Source organism: Conger conger, chromosome 6 (assembly GCF_963514075.1).
Source record: "Conger conger chromosome 6, fConCon1.1, whole genome shotgun sequence".
In the NCBI taxonomy this organism is placed as follows: Eukaryota; Metazoa; Chordata; class Actinopteri; order Anguilliformes; family Congridae; genus Conger; species Conger conger.
Genome location: NC_083765.1, coordinates 57269556 through 57295720, shown reverse-complemented (window position 1 = coordinate 57295720; position 26165 = coordinate 57269556). Strand labels below are relative to the sequence as shown.

Here is a 26165-nt window from a genome sequence, read left to right as displayed (position 1 = left end):
TGGGACAGTTGTCTTCATGGGTTTTTTCTGGACTGCTGGATTTCATTTTTGTCCAGTGATTTTAGATATTTAGAGAGGTTTTTGATGATCTGCTGGCTTTACAGCAGCACACACTGTACAGGGCATAACATAACCTAACCTGAAATAATATTTTTAAAAACCCAGACAGCAAAATATACTTTTAATAGCCTGCAAGCTGCTTTTTATAACAGTTAGTATCGGCGTTAAAGGTCATAAGATTTTACATGGAATATGGAGAGAAATGTCAGCGTAAGAAAAATAAAATGTGCTGAGACAACATGTGGATTGTTTCTATTGTAGCTTGATACCCTGTGTTTAATACGAGATATAGTATTGGTCAACTATGTGTAATTCCTCCTCAGAGTCCTAGTTTGCGTATTTAGTCACAGCTATTGAGAAATAGTTGAACTTTGTAAGGCTTGTGGTGCGGTGCTGGGCGGGTCTCCCATGCCTTATCCTTTAAACCTCAGCTGAATTCCTCCCCTTAGGACACCGGGCCTTTTTCCCCTTGGCTCCCTGAAGCTGCTTCCTTTCCCATTGTAGCCTTAGATAGACTTGGTTTTGTGAGGACAATAAATACACTTCAGGCCAGAGCCCCTCCGCGTTGTGACTTGGGAGGTCCCCCCCGTCATTAACGGCCCTCTTTTAACATCCTCCATTACGTGTCGCCGTAGGAGCCGGTCAGGAAGTGTCGTGTGACGGCGTGAGCTCTTCATAGTCCCTGCACAGCTGTCTCGCAGTCTCTTGTTTTCACCTCCCCCCTCACACCCAGCCGCCATAAACCACTCAATATTTGTCGCAAATTTCTTCTTTGGTTTGTGTATTGACATTAAAATTGAAAACTACGTACCTCCTACAAAATGGCAACATGTGGATGTCGGTTGTTTTTTTGGGCCTGATCGTAGTAGTACTGGAGCCAGGGATGATTCACAGGTGGTTTTCCTTTGCTTTCGGTGTTAGACAAAAGCACGGTCCGCCCTCGAACGTACCTCTGTGGGCTTCTATAGTCCCGTAACCACAGCTTCCTGACCCTTTAGGTTATTGTGTTTTCTTACAAACCTCAACCTGTAGCCTTCCAGGAGAAATGTGGCAGACTTCCTGCTCTTTCTCTCCATCATTATTAGAGCTTTTGCTGGGCTTTGTTTTACACTCCAGTCGGTTTGCTGGTCACTTTGTGTTTAAGGGATTTTCAGCGTCAAACTGTGTTTTCTGTTGCAGTAATGAAGTACCCTATAAATAATGACTCATGAATGACTCTCTGAAGTGAACTGGTGTGATGTTCTCACGCCGTCGTGTTTGAAACGTGTTGAGATGGATCATCCGTAATCCTGTTCCGATGCCACTTCACTTGGGACTTCAGGAAATAAACATAAAACTTTTTGATTTCGGCACTGAAAACAAACGGAGGAATCTGAGAGGTCTTATCGGCCATGGCTATCGTTTACAGTGCTTGGATGCTCGCAGGAACCAACCCTGTCGGTTTGCTCAAAAGTTAATCCCGAAATCCCACTAATCCTCCGGAAAATTCTTCCTCCTCTGTCACTGGAGATGCTGCTGGAATCAATAGCCTTTGTCTTGTCAAATTGAGTTCTGCTACCCTCCCGTCTCAAAGTAATGTCACTTGCAGTGATTCGTTTTTCTACCCCCTTCCGAAATGCGCGGGCCTCTCCGGGTTTGTCCCGTTATTGAACGGGGGGGTTGCGTTACGGCCTCTTGGACAGGGGCCCTGCCCACCGCCCCTCCCGTTTGGTGGGAAATGGATATCATTCCCCGATTATTTCCAGCAGTCCCAAGGCTGAGGCACGGCCTGTCATCCGGTAAAAACTACGCTTCAACGCGGACGCATGAAAATGTGATTCAAACTCCCCATTCATCCCAGTGTTGATGTGCTTAACCCGGTCCTGTTTTTGATTGCCTTTAACACCCCTGGCCTAGCTTGTCTTTTACCCCACTAAACAAACACTGCTCTTCTGCTTTCTTTCTTCCTAAATGTTAGCTGCTCATTCTAAGTAGCTTTTACTTGATTCCAACAACCAGTTGCAATGAGAGAGAATTCAATTGCAGCAAGAATCACCACTTTCCCACATACTGAGCTATATTGAGTGTAAGGCATTTTGTGATGAGACTTCTTGAGTTCAGTCCTGCTGGCTACGTATATGGGCTGTGCATACATAAGCAATATAAATGGTGTATAAGCAGAAAAAGAAGTACGGTGTACTAAGATAGTGTAAGGTCTTAGGAAGGAAACTACTCGTATATAACATTGTCATATTTCATCATAGATGCCTTGTTCTACCAGATCATTTGCATATTTTGAAGGCTACATTGCACCTGCGGTGAATAATAAATGTGTTCTTATGTATGTATTTATTCATTTTTACAAAAGTAAAGGTGATCGGACATTGCGTTATGACAGTTCATGGGTCCAGCCCCAGAATGTGGCCCTCGGTGTGACTGCGTTGCTGGTGCGGTTAGCGGGAAGGCGACTTATGGGATGGGTGGGCACAGCACGGGGAGGTCATAAGGCTAATGGGGCAGCACACCTGTGTAGGGGAAGGTAATGTCCCTGGTGCTGTTTCTTCTTTCGTCATGTCCCGTCAAGCAGGTACGGTATTAACATTGAGAAGTCAGGCTAAGGCAGCAATGCCAGATGGGGAGGTTGGCTGGGACCTTCATAAGTTGAAGTGCAAGGTTAAATGTAAATTGGTTTGCAAGGAACTGAGGGTTTGCTGCACCTTCCAGCCTCCCCCTGCTGGTTTTATAATAGATCAGAAATGTGTAAATATTATGATATTGTTTTGTAGAGACCCAGGAGACATCAAATGTTTTTCCAAGCTGGTGCTCAGGTGTTTGATCCTGATGGATTGGCACTGTGGTTTGTTGACAAAACAGTGTGGGAGGTGTTGGTTACTTTGGCTTCCGAGGACATGGTCGGAATCTTGGAATTGACACATAGTCGGGTAATTAATGGAATATACTTGAAAATACTTTGCAGAAATGCATTTCATTTCATAGGATACATTGCATGAAGCTGCGACGGTCCTTGAACAGTTTGTTATTCAGTTAATTTCAAAATAACAGTATAATACAACGGAATTAGCTAAATGAATATAGTGACAAAAAAAATGCATTATATAACATGGCAATCAGAACATCCAAATCAAATGTCCAAATCCACAATGTTAGCCAAGAAATCTGAAATCTGAAGAATTAAGCCATAAAAAAATAAAACAAGGTTCCTAGAAGGGGGTATGGAGGTGCAAAGGAATAACCAGTTTTGGGTGTCTATTTAGCAAATAGATTATTTCATTACACGAACTGTTTCTCTGTCTTCAGTACCATTTTATCATCCTTTGCTTTAATGTGTAGAAGTTATATAGGAATCTTAGTTATTTTGAACATGCATGGGTGTATGTTATTGCTTCTGGTTTTAGAAAATTGCTGTTCTCTTGCAGTACCTTTTTAATGCGTACAGCATGTGAAAAATGTGGTTGGTTTTTTTGTGGCTCAACTTGACAGGAGAGCACAGTAATCTGAGAAGAACTCTAATTGTGTGTTGCAAAAACCCAAACATATACCAGTTATTTTAGCCAAACCTCTAATACTTCAGACAAAATGGCTGACTGGCAATTTTAATGTATACTCATGGTTTAACAGAAAACCCCATCTTGCCAGGCTTCCCAACCTATAAAGCTGGAATTTCTTAGCGTGTAAATGTGTGTGTGTGTCTGTTATATAGTCTACAGTATGTTATATTCCCTCGTAATTCAAACCCAAGTGGCATTGGACGGATTTGAGAATGTGGCAGAAAAGCTTGTGGAATGTGGGTAACCCACATTGAGAGGTTGGAGATGGCATATTGAAAGCCTCTCCTCAGGTTTCCATTAAGAACCAAAACTTTTCCTGGGTCCAGTCGTAGGAAAGACCTTTGCAGGGGAACAGGGGGAAATGCCGAACACATCTTTTGTCATATTTTACTCCGTTTGAAAGTTAGACGGGAAATGAGGAAATGGGAATGAATGGCAGTAAAGATGGCCGTTGGTGAATTACGGGGTGTTGTTGAGGGTTTTAACTTCTCCAGCCAGGCCCTTCTGTGTGGATTGATGCCATTGTAGAGGTTAGCCTCCAGCGCTGTGTGCCTGAACTCATTGAGTCTCACTGGGTCACTGATTAACATGCCGAAAGAACTGGCAACTTTACTCATAATTTACTGAAAAATGCACTGCATATTCTCCTAAACTTCAAGCTGTGTTACTGCAGAGTTGGTCCTGGCTGTGTCCTGCGTAAGATACGTGCAGGCACTCACCAACACATATACACAAGCACATATAAAATAATGTTGTTATTAAAAACATAATATCAAAAAATATGGGAGAAAATGCAAATAAGTAGTTTAGAGGTTTGGATAATGTTCCCTGTTTTACTGGTGTGACTACAGGTGCAAAATGGAACATTGTTGATTGTTACCATCTTTCAGACCATGACTTCAAATTTAGGGGAACACTATCTAGATAACATCATTCTGATTAATAGGCACAATTCAGTGTTATAGGCTGTCCCATATACACCAAGAATTTGAAAAGGATTACAATCAACCTATACCCTTTAGAGACACTAAAGATTTAGTTTATCAACACAGTCCTTTCTATGTGGGCTACACAAATAAAGCAGTCTAAATTTAACCGCTCGTGTTCCCTCCCCACTGCCAGTACAGGCACGGAGGGCCGGACGTGGTTTCTGAGTGCATCGGGTAATTTATTATGTCAGTTCTTCCACCCAAAGAGTCCCGAGTGCGGTGTTGTTGAACCCCGTCCAGCACTCAAGTGGCTCCTGCTTTTTTTTTGCCATTGCTCACCCCCTGTGGGTCAATTGAGAAGTGGACCTTTGAAAGCAGCCCCCTTCCAGTGCCCTGGCAGGGCTGAAGCATCGATGTCCTCTACGAGTGCTCCAAAGTGCTCCTATTCATGCCCTGCCAAGGATGACTCCTGCTCTCCCGTGCTCCTGCATGCATTAACCTCTCACGGACTGTGTGGTTCCATAACTTTTCTATGCCAGGACAGGTATCAGGGTAACACTTCACCTGAACCCTTCGACGTAAGGCTGACATTGTACATATGACTTTACAGATGTTACAGGATGACAGTTCATGTCAAATGATGTTACACAAGTTTTTTCTTTCGGGATTACTGGAAAGTACCTGCCATGACAGCTGTCATAACACTGGCTTCAGCTAGCACACGTACCTAAATTTGGCAAGTGACATAACCTGTCATGTAAACATTTGACATAATATCTGTCATTACTTGTGTGACAACATTTGTCATGAACTGACATCAGATGTTACGTCACCTTGTAACAGCTGTTATGTCATGTGTATGTCTGTTATAACCGTGTTATGTCACCCTTATGTGGAAGGGGTCAAGTGAAGTGTTACCGGTATCAGTACTGAAGGGAAAGGAATTTACCTTTTTATCAACACTATATGAGGAGGGGAAGCTCCTGGGGGAGTGTTAACTTGTTAACTGACACCCGGGAGGAGGCCGTGAAGGGTGTGACATCACCGCCTGTCGCCTCTGCGTTCGAGTGGGCAGGTTGGTAGCCTCTTCCTGGGAGGGCTCAGTTGAAAGAAAAAACCTCCACCCAGCTGTCATGTCACCTACTGAACAGGAGCCCATAATTGAGTATACCCTCTGTGTGGAGCTGCGTGGGAGGGCTGAACACCGTGGGATAATCTGTCCTCTGCATTTGACCCTTCCTAGTCACTTACGAGCAGTGGGCAGCCGCAGTGTTGTGCCAACTCCAGTTCTGAGGACAGTGTCTTGGTCAAGGGCAATAGCAGGAGCACACGTAACCTGACATTCATGTCTTTGAGTGTGGGAGGAAACCCGAGTACCCGGAGTAAACCCACGGAGTAAACACACAAACACGGGGAGAACATGCAAACTCCACGCGGAGAGGATCTGGCCCACTAGGAACCCAGAACCTCCTTCTTGCGAGGGGACAGTGCTAACCACTACGGCACGACAGTCCGTGTGATACTCGCTGTAACGGTCGTCGTGGGTAACGGCGTTCCTCTCCTCCCCTTCACAGGTGCGGCGGAGAACGGCGAGTGCTCGTGCGGGAGGAACCACTTCACCTGCGCGGTCAGTGCCTTCGGGGAGTGCACCTGCATCCCGGCGCAGTGGCAGTGCGACGGAGACAACGACTGCGGAGACCACAGCGATGAGGATGGCTGCAGTGAGTACCCCTCCCGCCCCCCTCCCGCACCCCCCGCCCCCCTCCCACACCCCACGCCCTCCGCCCTGCACCGGGGACCTGTGAGGCAGCCATTTATTTGTTGGTGTGCGAGCGCACGTGCGTGTCGAGGGACCTTTTTCCAGACTTATTTTACGGGTCTCTCGCAGCTGCTGCTGTGAGGGGCCGTTAGTACACACAGGTCGTAAAGCCAGTGCTTCAGTCGAGTTTGGCGATGAGTCCGTCGGGATTTGCCGACCGCACGCTGTCGGTTAGCTGTTAGCTTGACGTAAAATGAATGATTGCAAGTCCCCAAAATGATTTTGTAAGTTGTCGATGTCTTGGGGTTCAAGTGAAAAGATTAAGTTCATTTGAAGCGTTTGACACTGGCTTGGAAACGCAGCGCAAATTAATTTCACGATGATAGCCAAGCGTCTTTTTCTGTCTGTTATCTAATGCTTGCATGAGGGTCAGCACTGTCACGGATAAGCTCATAGAAGCCATGACAATAGTCACAGTGTTGATATGGCTGTTCAGATCTATATCAGATCTATCCTTACCTCTGTGCAGGTCTTATAGTCTATATGGACTACTGTATCGATAGTAAGCAGGACGTGAACCACAGGACATGCAAATCTCAAATTCACTAGATGCTGCCGAGAACCGTATGCATTTGTGTATGTGGTGAGTGCAATGGCGGGGGACTGAGCTGAAACCAAAACCGAGGGCAATGCGAAAAATTGGATCAGATTACTGCCCAAAATGATTCATTTGTCACTTGGAAATTATACAGTGTCAGGTAAAGTAGGTTTGCGTTTTTCTATGAAAGTTTATTTGTTTTGGGTAGTACAGTGTATATGTTAATAGTATTACACTAATTGCATAAAGAACTCATTACGGTGGTTGTATTGAGTTACATGTGTCTGTGCTTGCTCTGTGTGATGTAGTGAGAGACCTATAGAAATGACAAGTATTCCTTGCTGTAGGGGCTCATTGCAATGATTAACACAAATTATGAAGCTGAAATGCCTGGTCCCCCAGAATTAATTCCTCCATGTTGAAGTCTGAAAAGGAACAGATTTGTACCCTGCAACCAGACCACAATCATTGTCAATTAGGTGTGTGGGCCCAATTTGATTACATTAGACTTCTCTGCCGTCAATGGTGTCTTTGTGAGGAAGCACTGCGGTAAAGGTCTTAATGGACCGTAAACCATTAAACGGGGAGGATTGGTTCCTCTTGTAAATAAATAAAGAACTGTTGTTACTAATTTTGCTTCCATTAGCCTAAATTCGGTTCAACAATTTGTCAAACTGGCTATGAAGAGTCAAATTAAAAATTAAGCAGAAGGTATTTTTGTGGGTTTTAATGTGTTCTCCAAATTGTAGGTAGCACATGTATGGATAGTCAACCCATGGGGTTTTGGGGACTTTGTGGTGGTTTGTTGGCTGCTCTATATTTGGCCTTTTTTTGTACCAAACATTTATTTTGACACCATTCAGGTTATACATTCAGGTTATATCTAATTAATATATTAACATTATGTGTTCACAAATTGATTCTTGAATTACAGTATCTATTTTTGGGGAATTGGGCACCTGATTATGCTAATAATCTTACATAAAGGGGTGGGGTGTGGAGGGTTGGGGGGTTATTTCAGTTTGGTCATGTAAAGAAAGCAATATTTTCTCACTAAGTAGCATGCGCTTCAGGAATGTTTGGAGGCAACGTAGCACTTTTTGGAGATTATTTTTGAAGTAAACTCTTGATTTAATTAGGATTTGGAATTCCAAACAAACAGTGTATGTTTTGAAAGGTCCCGTGTCTGATTTCAGTGAGGGAGAGATACGGACAGGGTGATCCCGCAGAGCTGTGGGAAAGCCTGCCGTGGGTAGATAGTGGCACCCTTCTGGGACCTGTACAGTGTACTGCAGCTTATGAAAGCAGACATTTTGTGAAGAACGGAGTCTGGACGATATGAAAGGGCCGGAGAAGATGACTAAACACCAGGGCTTGCCATTTACTAGTTTTAGCTTCTAGTCAACATTACATCCCCCATAGTAGTATATCATTTACTTAAAGACGAGCAGAAAAGAAAGTTCACTAGCTTCCGCGATACATGCACAAGTGAAACAGGAAGTCATTTGATTGACCTGCATGTGCACTGGTACATGTCAACATAAATCTGGTACAATCTCATTTCCTAGGAAGTGGATGGAAAATGGACTTCGTATGGTTACGAAGAATTGAATAAATTGAGCAGAAAGTTATTTTTATTTCAGCTTGTCTTTAAACCCATTCAATTTTTCTGGGTTTGTCCAATGGCTGTCCTCATGGAAAAAAATGGCTAAGTGATTGAGTATAGATCTCTCTGTGTGGATTTTAATTATTTATCTGGCAAAAACATTGTGGGTAGCTTGTTATTAAATTAAGAGTCGGACGATGCAGCAGTCTGTGTACGCCCCAAGGCTGGTGGTTAAATTACCAGCAGAAACTCTAAATTTACAACCGTGAGCAAGGTACATAGTCAGAGGTGCTGCAAGTGAATGCCTGCCTGCCTGTATAACTGGATAATGTTTTGTTTTTTTAATGAAGTTGCTTTGCTCTGAATAAGAACATTGGCTTAACTTTATCAAATGGTGAAACAAAACCCAAATTATTTACGATATATATATTGGCTCATGCAGCCACCATTTACAAAAAAACAGCCTCATAATTAGTGCAGGTATTATTTCATCAAGTTATAGATGAATGAGTAAAACTTTGACAACCCTTATTATCAGTACTGTATATCTTCAACTCCTTTTATGCTGCCTCAAATTTAACTGGGATAGATTGGATGAGACCAAATTTGATAATTTTTACAATACCAGATGATTCAAAAGCACACATTGACTGATTGAAACACAATTTTAGTGTAGCTTCTGTTTATTTTGTTTTTAAATGTTATTCGGTTACTTCTTGGAAACCGAACCATAATAGCTAGCATGGCTAACGCATTATATGCAAAGCCTGGTGTCCGAGGGTGTAAATGTAGTATTGCCCAGTTTTAACACGGAGAAGAGGAAGCTGGGAAAAGCCATTACCTGGTGGAACTAAGGCAGCTGAGGGAAGATATTTATAACCGTCTACTGTCGGTCTGTTCTTCCTGCCTGTCTCATCACTTTCTCCCTCAGGAGAGTGTCATGGCACCATCATCCGATTTTTGAGCCCCCGAACTGTGGCGCCCTCCTACTGCGGAGCCCCCCTGCCATGAAGAAAGGCTTGTGCACTGCACTTGAGGGTGACTGCTAGTGCTGCTGTTTTTTTTGGGGGGGTGGGGAGGAGGTGGTGGAAGATAAGACCAGCTGCACCCTTCAGTTTGAATGCTGATGTAATGCAAAGCCAATCCCCGGCGTCTTCAAACGATACGGCCAGGTGTGTCGCCGCCTCTGCCGTTCTCGGGCGAGGAAGATCCTGCTGCTTTTTCGCTCAACAGAAGCGAGATAGCGGTTCCTCTTAATCCTCTTGCTTGTTCAGAGCCAATCGCAGCACAGGCCTTCCAGCAGAGAAGCCTGGGTAACCGGTGTGGGAAGAGGGGATCTCGTAAGAAGTAGATTATGAACAATTTTTCTCCCATTTCACCTCCGGGGGAGAGTCGTTTTCTGATAACGCCATTATCTTGGGTGTAAGAGGAAACCCAACAGCGAGGGAATGCATCATGTCTTTTCCGTCCTAGGCTTTTATTCTTATTTGCATTCAGAAATTTGCATAATCCTTCCATTGCTGTAAACTTTTGGCAACGGACTACTATAAGCTTGCATGGCACCAAAACACAAGAAATCTTCTTCCTTTGAAAGTATTTGCTTCAGCATCACCACAAACCACCCACCTGGATCTGAAATGTCAAGTCAGCGTGTTTAAATAAATAAATCATCTTTTGCAGCAATCCTTTACACGATCTCCTCATTACGCTAGCACCTCTCACTCAGAAATATCTGAAATATCACTCAGGGACTTCAACTGGGAATGGTGTTTTAATTAGGGCAGGGATACCGTAATGAGGTCTAGTGAGTGGCATCCTGACACAGTATCTTGATTTTGCATCTGACCACAGAATCAGTTGACCATGCAACTGCAGTAGTAATTTAAATGCCATTAGCGCTTGTATATAATGGCACCTGTGGGGTTTATTTATTATTGCTTTTCCCCTTAGATTTTGTAGATAATGGCCAAATGGCTCCAATTTCGCATACACTTGGCAAATTAATTTGAAGCTTCCTTGTGTTCGAGTGGGTATGTTATAAAAGTGTGTGCCAAAAATACAGTTTTGTCATTGGACAACAAAGGCCTGAAATTATTGGGAACACAGCCATTTTTCAGGGTGGCGAAAATAGTAGCCACTACCGTCTACTCTAATGTGTATCGTTTGCTCTCTGGGTGTCGCTCCATTTATTGGCCTTCTGCTGATAAGGCAGTGTGTTTGATGGTTGGCTGATGGGGATCAGCCCTTTGTTGGAGCCTCTATGTGTAGCTTCACAGAACAGTCAGCTCACGTCAGGTGACTCTTGTTGCGTTTGGGCCTTTCGTTTACATGACACCTGCGTTTTCGAGGACTGAAAACGATAACTTTTGAAAACGGGCTCCAGAGTGGAATTATTTGAAAACGCTGTCCTTACCGTTTCCCTGTAAATGGGTAAAACGCAATTCTTGTGATAACGGTGGGAGGAGTGCGGGGAGGAGGTGGGTGACGACGTGAAACTGTGACGACACGGACCCTAATACTCATGCGCCAATCAGTCTAAACACGACAACAACAATGGCGCCCTTCAGAGCTGTGTTTGTGCTGCGCCAAGTACTCTTTCCACCTCTACGTCTATCGCTTTTCGCCCGTGCTTTCGCCATGTTTTTGTTTTGGTTTGTAGATGCCGTAGATGACAGCATGCACCTGCATGTGGTGGTATTCTGTGGTATTGAGTTGCAAAGCTACACCACCACCCACTGGCCTGGCATGCATACTACAGCGTTTTCAAATATTTTTGCGTAACCGTGTAAAGGGGGATCGTTATCATAACGTTTTCGTATGAACAGTTTTTGAGAAACCATTGTCGTGTAAACAAGGCCTTAGGCTCCTTAAAGAGAAATTCGAAGAGAAAAAAAAATGCATTCTGGGGTGGGTAGAGTAGGTGTCCATCTCATTTGCATAAAATATCATCTTAACCAATCATTTGCCGGTAGTGTTCTTCTTTGTATTGTTTCATAACAGCTGGTGCACTGAAAACGAGCCATTAAATTAAACAGACAGATTTGTAGGCATGAACAATTGTTGCAAAATTGTTTTTCAAATGCACATATTGCTTACACTTGCTGGAGAGGCTGCATATAAAATTAAGGAGCCAGGTTTTGTAGCCACTTTGATCAAGTGACTAGTGGCCCTTGTGGTTAAAATTCATGAACAATGAACAATTCAGTCGTAGGAATGCTCTGTTTAATCAATTCATATTGCATCCCCTGAAAGTTCCTCTCACCATACAAAAGAGACTTAAAATAACTTTAAAAAAGTCTAATTATTCTGAAGATTAATGTGGGTGGAACTGTACCACAGAGCCCTTTTTACAAATGGTCATTTTTTTTGTGCTGATAATTATATTCCCTGACCTTGAAATATGGGGTGTACTGTACTGTTGTGGAATCGTGATGTTTGAGTGAATCTGAAGAGAAAGGCGAGAGCACAATGCTGCAGGTGGAAGATAATTTAAAAGTTTTTTGTTTGAATTGTCTGTGCCTGATTTTCAGATGTACTCTATTCTGTAATATATTGATTCGGTCTGTCTGTATTATATGTCTCTTACAAAGGACTTTGCAGAACTGAATGCCATGTATTACTTTGGAGGCCGCTGTGGATATAAAACGAACAACCTGACTTGTAAACATGTGTATTTTCTTCCGTGGCCCTGCTATAATATTTGTGCATATTATGCTGCTGGGCCAGAAATCAGATAACGTTTGCCATACCAGTCTAAATAATGAAAACAAAACCGTCACGGTCACCAAACCAGTGTGTGCTCCCAGCTGATACAGAATTCACAGTATCAACACAACACCAGTGATGCACTGTCAGCATCATATATCTGGCTCCTCAAAATGGCACAGTACTATCACATTACATTACTGTTATTTAGAATTTTATTCAAAGCGACTTATAGTTGATTCGACTAAGCAGGGGCCAATCCCCTCTGGGCTTAAGGGCGTTGCTCAAGGGCCCAACTGCTGCACAGATCTTATTGTGGCTACACCGGGGCTTGAACCACCAACCTTCTGGGTCCCAGTGATTCTGGCTGCCCCCAATACTATTAATATGCGTATTTGTTGTGCCATGATAATAGCGGTGAAAATGCATTTAGGCATCTGTAACTGATCTAACCTGAAAATCACAGCAAAGATCTCAACTGGTGAAACGTTGGCCTTGGAATATAAATAAACATATAGAGGCTAATAGCTGGCAGTAGGTTGGTAGTTTGTGTGTGGTTCTCCATGGCTGTCATGCTTCAGTCCCCAGAGAAAATAAAAGAAAATGACTGTGCTCCACAGCTTCTGCACGGAAGTACAGTGTGGGGTTATTTTATTATTCCTTCCTTGGGCAGTTTTATGGGAAGGCAGCACGCTGGAGACGCTGGAGATCATGTTGCAGGGGGACCGGGATTTAAATGCGGTTTATAGGATGCGTTGTTAAGGAGTGCCGTTCCTGTTCACAGCATTAGAGGTCTCATCTGGGCTGTTCGGCAATTCTCCAGAGTGCACATCTGTTCTGCGACCTCCCCCACGCTTTCTGCGATAAGCAGTTTACACCAGATATATCAGTCCCTGTGGTGCTCCTTAGTACATTGGGTCCTACACAGGGGTCCACTACAGATCTTAAACATGTTAATGATACATCTCTACGAAACCGATCATGCTACCTTTTGGGACATGTGAAGACAAGAAGTTGTGAATGTGTGGTATTAAATTCCTTAACGGGCAATTCATATCTTCGGCGTTATTTATGCAAGTCTCCCTTGTGTCCAAGTAGGACTCCCATCAACTTTATTTGACACAAGATCCATGCAAGTAGCGCTCTGTGTGGCAGATTTTCATCTGAACTTTTCTGAAAAGGAATGAGAGTTTGAAGAGCTTAGCCGATCAATTTGAAAACAGAACATTTTAAACATGACAAGTATTGTGCTGAAGTGCAATCTTTCAGTTGTAAGTCTAGCTCAGTTGGACATAACAAGTACTTCCAAAGATGGTGGGGTTAGTGCAAGACATTCCTGTCCCGTTTTCTTCATAGGTTGAACTTAATTTGCAGGAAACCAGGCTTTCACCTCAGGGTCTACTGTAGACACATACTATGTTGGGCTCAGGTATTCAGATCTTATGCTTTCCATTTTGCACCATTTTGGACTTATGTTCAATATTTCATTAGCTGTAATAGAATTCACACATGAATTGCATGTGAAAAACGATATTTTGCCTTCTAGTTCATATGGCTAATGATGTAATACTCTTTTTTAAAGAAGACCGAAAAACTGTTAATTGGACGGACATTACTCATTGTGTCATGTGTCCTTCCAGTGCATCTTAGCTCTGGTATATTTTGTAATGGTAAGGTGTACCTGAACAAATGTGGATTTTTACCCCTGATGATCATGTATTGACAGGAATTCAGGGTACAGAAATAAAGGTTTCCTTTATCAAGATTGGCAATGCATATGGTCTTGAGCAAAATTGCGCAAGGGAAACTGGTGATGAATAGACTGAGAAATCTGGCATTTCAGCATTCCACGGAAGACACTTGCATGAGACTGTAATGTACTGATAAAGAAGATTAAATGGCACAAGCAGTTCTCACCAAGATTTTTTTTTTGATATGCAATACTCATTTGATTTGGCCAGTCGTGTGTGCTTGTAAAAGCAAAGCTTTTATTTTATACTTTAATTGTATTTTTTATTATATTACACTATTGTATTCTATTTATCGTCATTTAAATTGTACTATACGTTTTTAGATTATTTTTTAATTAATATTTTAGTTATTTTAAGTCATTCAGTTTTCCCTTAAAAAAAGATTTACCTGGCTGAATAAAGGTTAATAACTAGTTAATACATCGTATCTTGCTGACCTACTTAATGCATTTTTCCTATCCAAGCAGTCCTGCAGGAAATAAATGCATCCTTTAGTGAAATAATTTCTGTACCCTTATTTGACAATCAAGTTTTTTTTTTTTTGTTATACATTTTGTATAATGTATAGCCTACACTAATCAAATAATGGAGTGAACAAGCTCGATATCATGAGTAAACATAAATTATCTTACTCTTGTCTCACTCTTATTTTCAATAACTGTAGTCGTGCTTCTTTGTTCATTTAGCCTCTATGGCCTAAGTATTTCTTCTACACGTGTGTGGTTCTTGGGATTGCATGTTTATTTATTTGTGGCCTGTTCCTGTGCCCAACCCTTGGCTACAAATTCTGATGGTTCCAAGGGAGACCCCAGCCTGTGGTGATTCATGAAGTATGCATGAAGTGAAATTTAGGTCAGTAGTGCCTTCACCTGTGGTTCAACTCCATACCAATGATTTATTCATGCACTTGGGCGTTGTTATGTTGTCGTTGCAAAACGCTACCAGCGTGTTGAAATTAATAGTTGGCGTCCCATTTCTTTATTGAGTTTTGACCACAAATGGCCAATATTTCATATTGACCTAAGCTTGCAAACCACTTTTGGTGGGGCAGGAGGACTCCATAAGTATGGAATCTCTTAATTCAATATATTAATCCTCTTAACTTAATTTACGCTGCCCTTTTACACAAAGATTCAGCCTTCTTCATAATAGGCAAGGAGCAGGGACGGAGATTAAATTAGCTTGGAATTCATCATTCCTACGCAATTAACTTGGTTTGTAATGGCCGTGCAGCAGTAGGACAGGGTTTACAGGGACATGGATGGAGTAGCCGCTACCTAGTCCATGGACGAATGGTTAAGGAACAGTTAGGATTATGTTAATAGAGAAGACCCCAGACAAAGTTATAATGCCTTTTCAGGTAAAGGACATCTCCTCCTGTAGCCTGTTGGTAGGCCTCTCCTTTTACCGGTCACTGAGTGTCCTTCATACAGAAGCCCTCAAAGATGCCCCCTCTTACTGTACACTACTATCAAGATTTCTGTGGAAATGGCTGGGCATTTTCAAAAGTCAGTGTCTCCCTTTGCAATTCTTGGCTCGCATATATAAATTACCGAGTAGGTTATTTATATTGAATGGTTGTTGTAACTATCCTGTATCCTGGGCAGGTTAATTTCTCCATCCAGGCATGCCTCTTGTGTGTTACTGGGTCTGATAGTGGTGCCATGTAATTGATTATCTGTAGTTGTGTATTTTGCAGGTGGCATTCTGAACTATGAGCTAATCCAGTAACAAAGTTCAAGTGATTGTTCTCTTTCTGGAGTCTCTGATTTTATTGTGGTTTTAGTGTATGTTTTCAAGTGGCCCAGGCAGTTTTTGTATGTAATGAAGGTAATTTAGGATATTTACAGACGTTCCTAAGAACCCGCTGTTTCGACAGGCTTGTCATTTAAAGCAAAAAAATACTATTCAGGTACAATAATTCCAAAGCAGCTTGTAACATTACAGCAATACTATATTTCCAGAGGCTCTACATATCACATTTATTTTATTGCATTCATTCACAAAGGGACATGAAGTTGTTTTTCAGTTTTTTTCCCCAAGCAAATTTCAATTGCACAAGCAGGAACCATTTTCAGTCCTGTTGAGTTGTTGCTGCTTTGAAGTACTTCTCTCACTGTTGCACAGTGGAGCGCAGACTGCATAGGAACAGGTTCCAACTGGAGATTCAATATTTTTCTTTCTTTTTTTTAAATTGGATAACATACACATAACCTCAGGAGGCATACTGTGATGCTGTACAAGCTGCCATAAGCTGTCTGGGGCATTTGAAAACCTACATTAAACCTGAAATCATAAACCTGAAGTACTACTGAAAAAACTCCAGAAAGTGAGCTATCCCTGTAAGGCATTGTTCATCTGGGCAGGCATCGTAAATGCATTAAAAGAACCTAAGGTCATGGCTGCGGTGTTAGCTCAAGTCCTTGCCCTTCCCGTGACTGGGGTCCGTATGCATTTTTAATCACCCATGCATATTTTAGCGAGGCCTTTCTGTTAACTGAACTGTCTGTGGCTCACCTCCCGCAGTGTTGCCCACCTGCTCTCCGCTGGACTTCCACTGCGACAACGGCAAGTGCATCCGCCGCTCCTGGGTGTGCGACGGGGACAACGACTGCGAGGACGACTCGGACGAGCAGGACTGCCGTGAGTGAAGCTGCTGCTTGCGCGCTTCTACACCGGCCTTGTCACCCTATGTTCTTCCACTCGACCAAATTAAGTTTTTGGAGTGTTTGACATAAGATATAACATATCATCATTTTAAATTAACATTTTAGTCATTTAGCAGACGCTTTTAATCCAAAAGGACAAGTGCATAGGTTCTTCAACAAGTTAATTTAGTCATTATGTCTATGCAAACATACTGACGAGAGCAGGTCATGTAGCCTTTCCCTACCACTGCGCATGAGACGCACATATAAATCATCACCAACACTCACCAACAGTCTGTAGCCTAGTGGCTAAGGTACATGACTAGGACCCAGATGGTTGGTCCCATGACTGGGACCCAGAAGGTTAGTTGTTCACCATAAGACCCACACAGCTTTTGGGCCCTTGAGCAAGGCCTTTAACCTTCAATTGCTTCACAAGGGGATTGTCCCCTGCTTAGTCTAATCTACTGTAAATCGTGTTGGATAAAAGCGTCAGCTAAATAGCACATTATTATTATTATCACCATTTTAGCTGCCATTTTTCTATCTAAAGCTTTGATTTCATTGTACCGGCACATTTTACAGTCACTTAAATCAGTAATGAGAACTATAAATAATCAAAGCGTCCAACCCATCGGTACATTTAACCACAACGCTACAGGGGATTCCTGTGCCCTTCAAAAGCTCCCATTTGGGAAACGTGTTTTGTTTGAAGCTTTTATGTAGCATTTATTTCACTGACTGTAGCCAGAGTTGTGTCAGCATCTGACTTATTTGAATTGTGGCGGCCAGCTTTTGACTGCTTTGTTTATACATTATCCTCTGAGCCTGGGGGGAATTCGTAACAAGTGTTTGTTACTAAAATAGGGCCCAGCTGGTGAAGGGCTTTCCCTAATAACAGGAGGTATATAGGTTTGCTAATCCCTCGACAGTCCCCCCCGGCTTTTCAGCAAAGTCGTGTGGCCTCACGCAAAATTGGGTCTTCTGCTAATCAAGGCGTTCTATCCCGCCTCTGGCTTTAATCTCCACATTCCCCCTCCGCCACAGACTCTGTTTACTCACTCAAAGTTTCAAAGCAGATTTTTTTTTCTTCTTCTAATGCTGCCCTCTTTCCCAGAATAGCCAATCTCTCAGAGTAACTTCACACTGATGATGTCTTGGCTTCTCTGCGGTACGATGCTGGCTGGCCCTCAGCCACCTGCAAGCACTGCACAACTTCAGCAGCAGTGCAGTCGCTGTAGCAGGTATCCCGACATCTTAATTGGGACACCGGCCCTGATCCATATTCACCTTCTAAATGAATATGCACAAAAGGTGCATGGAACAGATTTATCTTTCACCTCGAAAGTTCACCTCAATAGTCAGCACTACTCAGCTGATGCAATCCTTTTGGATGGTTCTGAAAGTATAGTATGGTAATAGTGAAATTAGATATTTTTGCTGTATACTTAAAGTGGCAGTTTTCCCAAAAATGAAATTAAGGTATATATTAAGGAAATTAGCTAACTTTTATCTCCCAAAGGATTGGGATGAAATGGACACTGGCTAATGTATTTTAACCAAGAGAAATATTGCCATTTGATGTACAATAATCCTGTGGAGTACAGTGACAAGGGAGAACTCTGCATATTGTTTTACAGTTAGTCATATTGTTTTAAAGTGGACTCATTAAATCTAAGAGACTATCTATTTTGTAATATTTTGGGATTGGTGCTTTATATCTAGTTTAATTCAGAGTTATGGTCTTTTCTTATTCATGGTTTGAATATACTCTTATCGAAATGCTATGTTAGATGAGCCCATGATAGTTTAGTCCAAGATCAGTTTAATTAGTCAATATATATATTTTTTTCCTCTTAGCTGAAATAAAATTCAACTGGAGTAATTGTTTGTACTTTTGGGCTGAAGACCTGTAGCAGTCCAAATTTTGTGTGCTCAAAAAAATATCTGTCAAGACTCTAAAGCTACATCATCTGATATTCCATTATAATAGAAGGTTGTGAGTGGGGGTGGATGTTGAACTGCTCCTGCAAACGGTATCTGAACAAATCTCACGTGTCATTGCAATTCCGGAGTCATCCAGGGGAATTAAACAGCCCTTCCATTTTTAAGAGTGACAGTTTATGAGTGACAGCCTACCATCCACCTCTTGATGTGTTGTGCCCCATCTCCGAGGGATTATTTATGGCACCCTTCGCCTCCCTCCCCAATCTCAGATATCGGGAGGAAAAGCCATGTGCAGCTGTAAATAAGCCCGCTGACAGTGTTGATGGTTTTTAGGGTTTGGTGTGCAAGAGATGTTAGTGACATTTTTTGCCAAAATTAGCTCTTAATGAGATCAATCTAGTGGGAAAAGATAGGATGTGCCATCCTTGACTACATTGAAATGAAGGGTAAAAAAAACTAAAAATCCGTCCCAAAAACCTTGGTTCTTTCATCTTCAAGGGTTCAAGTTTTTTCGATTCGATCACTCTAGCACTTGGAACTGTACTTTCCTCTAGGGTCTTCAACGCACTTGGTTCTGATTTGCACTTTATTTTACGTCTCTCTGGATAAGAGTGTCTGCTAAATGACTGTACTGTAATGTAAAGTAAATTCAAACAGATCCCCCAATGAGATCTATCTAGTGGCAAAAGATATAATGTGCCATGCTTGACGACATTGAAATAAAGGGTAAAAATTGAGGAAAAAGGACTCATCTCAAAAACCTTGGTTCACTCAAACATTTGTGTCCCCTTGTTTCGCTCCAGCTCCCCGGGAGTGTGAGGAAGACGAGTTCCACTGCCAGAACGGCTACTGCATCCGCAACATGTGGCACTGCGACGGTGACAACGACTGCGGGGACAACAGCGATGAGCAGTGCGGTGAGTCCCCCAAGTTGTTGCCTAGGATACCTGCCCTGATCCCCCCCCCCACCCTGTCCACCCTTGCCACAAAACTCACCGTCTCTGTGGAGCACCAAAACATCTGTGCTCATTATCCCCTGCGGAAATGGAACTAAGTGGTCCCGCAGGCTTCCTGGAAATTAAAACCCCCAACAGGCCTTCTCTAGCTAATGCTGCTGCCCAAACCAAAGTGAGGTTAATGGGTTAAATGCCCTTTCTCCCCTCTGGAGGTCATCCGAACACTAGGAGATTGTCCCTTGCAGACATCTGTTTTTGGTTCTTTCTCTTTCTCTCCAGATTCTTAGAGGCTGGCTTGATTTCCCCCCTTGTCTGGTTGTGATCTGTGAATCCCTAGGACATAATTTGTAGACATAGTTGTCTGACAACTGAAAAGACACCTTTCTTTTCTCCCTGTACCCAACCCAGTTTTTGCAGGTCTTCCGGGAAGATCATGTTGACTAATTACTTTCCCTGTGACAGACAGAGCTGGTACACCGGTCAGTCTTTGATTTGGCTCCCTCTGTCTGGCACACTTAATTCCCATCAGTAATTGCTTCCACTCCCAGTCCACCAATAGTGGCTTTGGTCTTTGCTGTGTCATCTCAGCCTCTCAAGGTGAGAACACAGTAGAGTGTGATGATGTCTGCTATGATCACTTTTCCCTGGGGCTATTGACTGTATGTAAGCATCTCCAGTTCTTCCCTGTGTATAGATAGAGCAGGTGGACAAATGTTTCTGACACCAATAGCACCTGGGGATTTGGCCTTGGTCATAAAAATCCTCTTCTTAAGTCCTGTTTTTACTTTTCCCATTTGTGCTCAAAGGTCCTCAGAGGTTAGTTAGGGCTCTTCAATATTATTCCCAAGGTTGCACGCACTCACTTCCATTTGCTAATGGGTTATTTATATTTGGCTGCCTTACAGGAAGTCCAAGGGTGTTTTACTAAGCTCGAAATGTAGCAAGGGGGGAGCACTCCAATGAATTGCTTTCCTCAGATCTTTATATGAGAGCTAATTTTAAAGCAAATAAGCAAATCGTTTATTTTGCTCTGGCTTAGAACCAGAAGGCCCCATTTTGCCATAAAACCCATTATGAAATTTGATGAGTAGGAAAACAAACATAATAACAGATGAAACGGACTCCCATTAAATGTCTTTTATCTCCCTTTGTCAGCAAGAAAAGCCTTTTGACTAGATGGGTAAACTGCCCTGCCCACTTCCTGAGTTAAAGACGCCTACGTACATTCTAAAGCATGTATACTATCAAATCATGTTCTGCACTGGGGAATTGGACTTCGTGCACTTTTAACATGAGCTCAAACCTCCTCAAAGACTTCGCTAATCTCAAAGCTTTGTAGCAGACGGCAGAGACGTCGAGATACTGACCCGTATCGCCCCCGCCCGCTTCCTTTTTCCAGACATGAGGAAGTGCTCGGACAAGGAGTTCCGCTGTACGGATGGGAGCTGCATCGCGGAGCACTGGTACTGCGACGGCGACACGGACTGCAAGGACGGCTCGGACGAGGAGAACTGCCGTGAGTTTGAGGGCACAGCCCGGCGGGGGCGGTGCAGATTGAGTGCGCCTGTGGCTCGACCCTCAGGTCCCTCCACCCGCCCGCACGAGGGGGGGGGATCCTGAAACACGCGGTGGGGTTGCCGTAAATCACAGGCCGAAAGCTGCGCTTGACATTTAAGTGCGCCGTACGATAACATCCTGAAGTAAGGGCAGTGAACGGAATCATTTGATACGACCCGCGGAATGCCCAGCATGTGTGCACCAACACCCGTCCCTCGCTGTCCCTAGCTGCCAAACTGGCTAGCATGGCTAACGTGGCAGCTGTTAAGCTTGAGCTCAATGAGGAACTAGTCGGTATAGGAGTGTAGTCAGGCCATAGATATTTATGACCCTCTGCCTCGTGAAAGCCACTGCGGTGGAGTCGGAGGGTAGATTTACCATACCAAATTTCAGAGAGGGTTCCTCGGTAATGTATCCATCAGGAAGAATGGTAATACCGCACTGTAATGAGGCTGGTCAATTGCAAATCCGTTCAATTGTTATGCATTTCTTGGGTTTCAGGCTTGTTTGTTTAAAAGCAGTTACTCTCTCGTTCGATGGCCCAAACCCAATAAGCTGATTACTGTGATCCTAAAACCTAAAATAGCCTGGCCGGAGCTGCTGGCTGTATGGTTTACTGTGCTCTGGTACTTCTCTACAGTTTATTCGCACCCTGACCCCATCCTTCACTTACTTAGTTGTGAAAGTTTATTGCAGAAAGTTTAGGTGTTTTTCTTTCTCCCAACAAACTTTAATCATGAATCATAAATTATTGCTTTTACAGCAGTCATAATCCTCTTGTTACATATTTGCCCAGTCTTCAATTAGAATAAGCATCCCACCAAGATTTCCAATCGCTATGACCACTCATTACAGTCAAGTTCTGAACAGAGAGGATTTTCAGCTGAAGATCGTATTGACTTTTCTTTCCCAGATACCTCAGAATGTAATCTTTTCCGAATGGAATTGAAGAAGCTGTCAGCTGAACGACAACTGAGATATAGACATGTCAGAAAACCAATTTTGATCCAAAAGCCCATCTTTTGCTTAGCAACATCCAGGACATGCCTTGGCTTTTCACCTGTTCCTTGCATCATACACTTATTTCAAAGGTTTAGATAAGCTCCTGATTAATTATTTTGCTAACTTTTTATCTCTCCTATGTCCTGAATGAAAGTTTAAACATTTTCAAGGATATAATTTATGAACATGATTGATAAAAATGGAAATGTAATAAAGCGATAAGCAACATAGTTTTGAGCTTGGATTTTCTTTTGGCTTTCAGATGATGTATGAAAAATCACATAGGCATGAAGATATGTCTGGATACCTGGTTACCTGGATACCATAGGAACCGTTCCCAATAAACAGCTTTTGCTAGCCATGTTAGATTCTACAAAAAGTTCCTCAGTCCTAGTGTTGCCTACACCTGCTCTCAAAAATCCCAAAACCCCAGGGATACAGGGCGGATGGGATGTCCTACTCTTAGATATAAATTTGATGTCTAAATTACTGTACAGTATATGGAAGATCAGTGAGACTGTGGGCTGGCCCACGTGAAGAGAATATTGAAAATAATGGCTGGCGGTCCTTCCTCTTCAGAAAAGGGCCTCTCAGGAGGACTTCAAAGTGCGGTTCTGCGCTGTCGACTAGCTAAGGGCACGGCTTTCATCTGTGCTGATAATAGTCCAGGCTGCAAATTGCCAGGGCTGGCAGGGAGCTTGGGGAATGAAAGCCTGTTGCTTCTCACTGTGGGGAACAGCCTCCCGTCTTTTCCTTAACCTGAAGCTACAATGAGGCCTTTCACCCCAATGAGACGAGAGACTGTGAGGTATCCAATGCTTGGCAGTGGAGGGTGGGTGAGGGCTAATGGACTATTTGCACTACGTCATCATCAGATGCTGGTCTGTAGATGTTATGGGTTTGCCGAATGTATCTTATCACAAACTAAGCTGAGCTATAAGAATAGTGTGTGAGTCATGGTAATGGCCACTAGCGGGATTCTTTGTTTTGTAGGTGTTGCTCACAAGGCACGCTGATAGTAAACAGAAATATAGATGCTGCTCGTTGGAATATTTACCTCGGTCCGTGGTGTTAGCCTGTTTATATTTGCCACAATTTCAGTCTAACAAACATGAAGGATATTCATGTTCATCTTCCTGTCACCTCACTGTGCCGACTGTAGTTCTGTTTTGGTATAGGCCAGGTTGACTTCCAGCATATCTGATGTCTGCTCCTCATTGTGTAATGTTGGTAGACAGCATTCCTGTTGAACTGCCATGATTTAATTTCATCATAGGCCATCATAGAACTGTAGAAGCAAAATGTCCACACTCTCTTTGCTCTTAAAGGACTAGTGACAGTTGGGAGATGAGGAAGATAAATATTCTGTTTTTAAGTTGTTTGGCAGTCATTGTCATGCAGTGACCTGTTTTTAAAAGTTGCTAACCAAACGCACTGACCAACAACTAGAACACATCTGACCCGAATTGCAGCACAAAATGGTATTGTACAGCATGTCCTCCTCGTCTTTGGTGAAAGACCAGAAGGTATCCAAAAATGCCATTATTGAAAGTGGTGGGAACAGTAGCGGACACCTGCCAGAATAAGCTATTTTATTCACACTTGTGTGTAAATCCATTGCACCATAACAAGGACATTTCAGCAGAAATTGAGAGACTGGTATAAGTGCAGGATGGGTAAAAACCAGGCTGACCGTAGGCACTCAATCTGTACAATATTCTGATTCAATGGCAGCTTTGAACCCTGAAAATGCAAAGTCAGGTTGGTACACAGACCATCATCTGCTGTCATATAATTCATTATCTGTAATATTGCATAATAGTATAACCCCATTAGCACTTTAACAGAAAAGACGTCTGTTTGTGTTGCGTTTCCTGTGTCTACAGTGCGTGTTTTGTGAACTCTGTCATGGTGTCTGTCTCCCATGCAGCCTCGGACATGCTGATGGCCACCTGCAGCGTGGAGGAGTTCCAGTGCGCCTACGGCCGCTGCATCCTGGACATCTACCACTGCGACGGGGACGACGACTGCGGGGACTGGTCCGATGAGTCCGACTGCAGTAAGAGCATGATCACGCCACCCGCTCCTGTCCCACATTCCTTCACTGTTTCTGCAACACTGCACCGACAGGTCGGAATTACAGCGGCATGACGAGAGCGCCAAGCCTTCATCTCCATTTTATTTTGGATATCAGTGACTATCTGATATCGGATATCTGGAAATGTTCTTGTTGTTTGTTCAACACAATGTCTGTGCTAAGGTTAAAAAAAATCTGTGGGGAAGTGAGTACTCGTGTATGTGCATGTGTGTATTTGTGTCAGCATCACACTGTGCCTTCACAGAAAATGATAATTAGCCAGTTTGCAGAGAACTTATGTCAGTATATTTGGTAACACTTTATTTGAAGAGTCCATAAGAGCTATATACCTTTATAAGCGCTACATAGCACATTCATAAGCACTACATAAGGACTTATGCCAATAACAGACATAAGGATCTTCTGTCAGTTCACTTGGGATGTTATGTTAATGTACCTTACTGCCTCAATGATGACACACCATATGCTTATTTGTGGTTATTGACAAGTGCTTATAAATGCTTATGAATTTGCTATTTAGTCCTTTTTAAGGAGTTAGCTACATCTAATGTAGGACATAGAGTGTTTGGAGTCAGGCTGGGCTAAAAAGCTATCGCAGGATAGCATTTTTTTTTTTTGTAACCGCAGTAACAACTATCTCCAGCATGCGGTATTAGATTTCTTAAGCATACCTGATGCGGTAGCACACTTCAAATTTTCTCATTTTCTCCAATTTACTTAAGGGATGTGTTTTTCAAAACTAATAGGTAAGTTAACCAACGTCGGATAGATACAAGTGATGTTTTTTCTCCCCCGGAAACATTTCACTGAAGCTTGAACCTGCCGTGGTTCATATTGCGCAAAACAAAAAAGCTATTTGCTGTGCCTCGGGAGCTATATTGTGCAGCCCTAGTTTGTAGTGGGACGGATGGTTATCCCTCTCACAAGTATTCCATACCGTCTGCTACAAACAGGTCCTCACACACACATCTGCGCCCGCTTTCCGCGCGTGTGGAATCCTGGCCCGCGCTGAGCTCCCAGCTGTGCGCGATAATGGAGTTACAGTACGAGCCCTGCGCGTCTCAACAGGAAGCACATTAACGGAGCGTTCCGCGTTACGCTGTTCAGTCAAATACCCCAGGCCTTTTGTCTTTCTGATATTACGCACACGGCGCCGTGCGGCTGAGTTTCTGCGAAACGTCAGTTATCCCGCCATATTATTGCTCACTTGTAAGGTCGTTTCATTTAAGAAGGCATCAGGGGTAGAGCTGCGACCCTAAGTAAACGATGGCTGTGACTCGCTGGCCGGACGAGCTCTTTATTTTGCGTTTTGGCCCTCGCTTGAGTACACAGTTGTAAAGATACAGAGACCGCGAGGTCAGTAATCATTAACACCTGTGCAAACCAGGTCAGAGCCACTCTAGGCTTGCGTTTGGATTTTCTTGAAAGCCCCCTTTTCCGCATTGCCCCAAATTCCTCCGCGCTTGTATTTATGGTGTGACTCCCTCATAACTCAGAGCTGAGAGTCGGGGGCCGTATATACCCACAGTCAGGAGCGGCTCTACCTCTGGCGAAGTGCAAACACAACTTATGTTCAACCAATGGAGTAGGGTTTTACAGTTTTAGTTGGTTGTTTGTCATTTTTATTGTTTTGTTTACTGAAACCCGGAGCTGGCTCTCTGAAGCTGGCTCTCTGAAGCTGGCTCTCTGAAGCTGGCGTGTGAGAGACAGGAGTTAGGAGTTGTGCTTTCAGCTGCTACAACAGTTCTTTTTAATATATGATTTGCAGAGGAGGAAAGGCCACGCGGTCAGAAAGTAAATGTCCTGCCATGCGTGTCTTCCAGTCAGCCAACTGATTTCACTCATTAGTTCTTCCTCCTGGCTGAAGAATTGTGGTTATTAGCAAATCCTGGTGATTGTAACAAAATACTGGGGAGGACTTGGACCTGGATTTTGCACCTCTGATGATTTGTTCAATTTCTAAGCTATATTTTCACCTCACCTCATCTAACAAGAGCATTT

At 43.1% G+C, this 26165-nt stretch overlaps 1 protein-coding gene across 1 annotated transcript in view; it reads left to right on the top strand.

The window, feature by feature from the left end:
- The window catches only part of LOC133130307 (low-density lipoprotein receptor-related protein 4-like), a 94586-nt gene that overhangs the window by 38514 nt on the left and 29907 nt on the right, over positions 1 to 26165 (top strand). The window contains exons 2-6 of the mRNA XM_061244784.1: positions 6112 to 6258; positions 16483 to 16599; positions 19355 to 19468; positions 20907 to 21023; positions 23997 to 24125. Coding sequence (XP_061100768.1) covers positions 6112 to 6258; positions 16483 to 16599; positions 19355 to 19468; positions 20907 to 21023; positions 23997 to 24125 — 624 coding nt within the window. The remainder of the gene's footprint in view (positions 1 to 6111; positions 6259 to 16482; positions 16600 to 19354; positions 19469 to 20906; positions 21024 to 23996; positions 24126 to 26165) is intronic.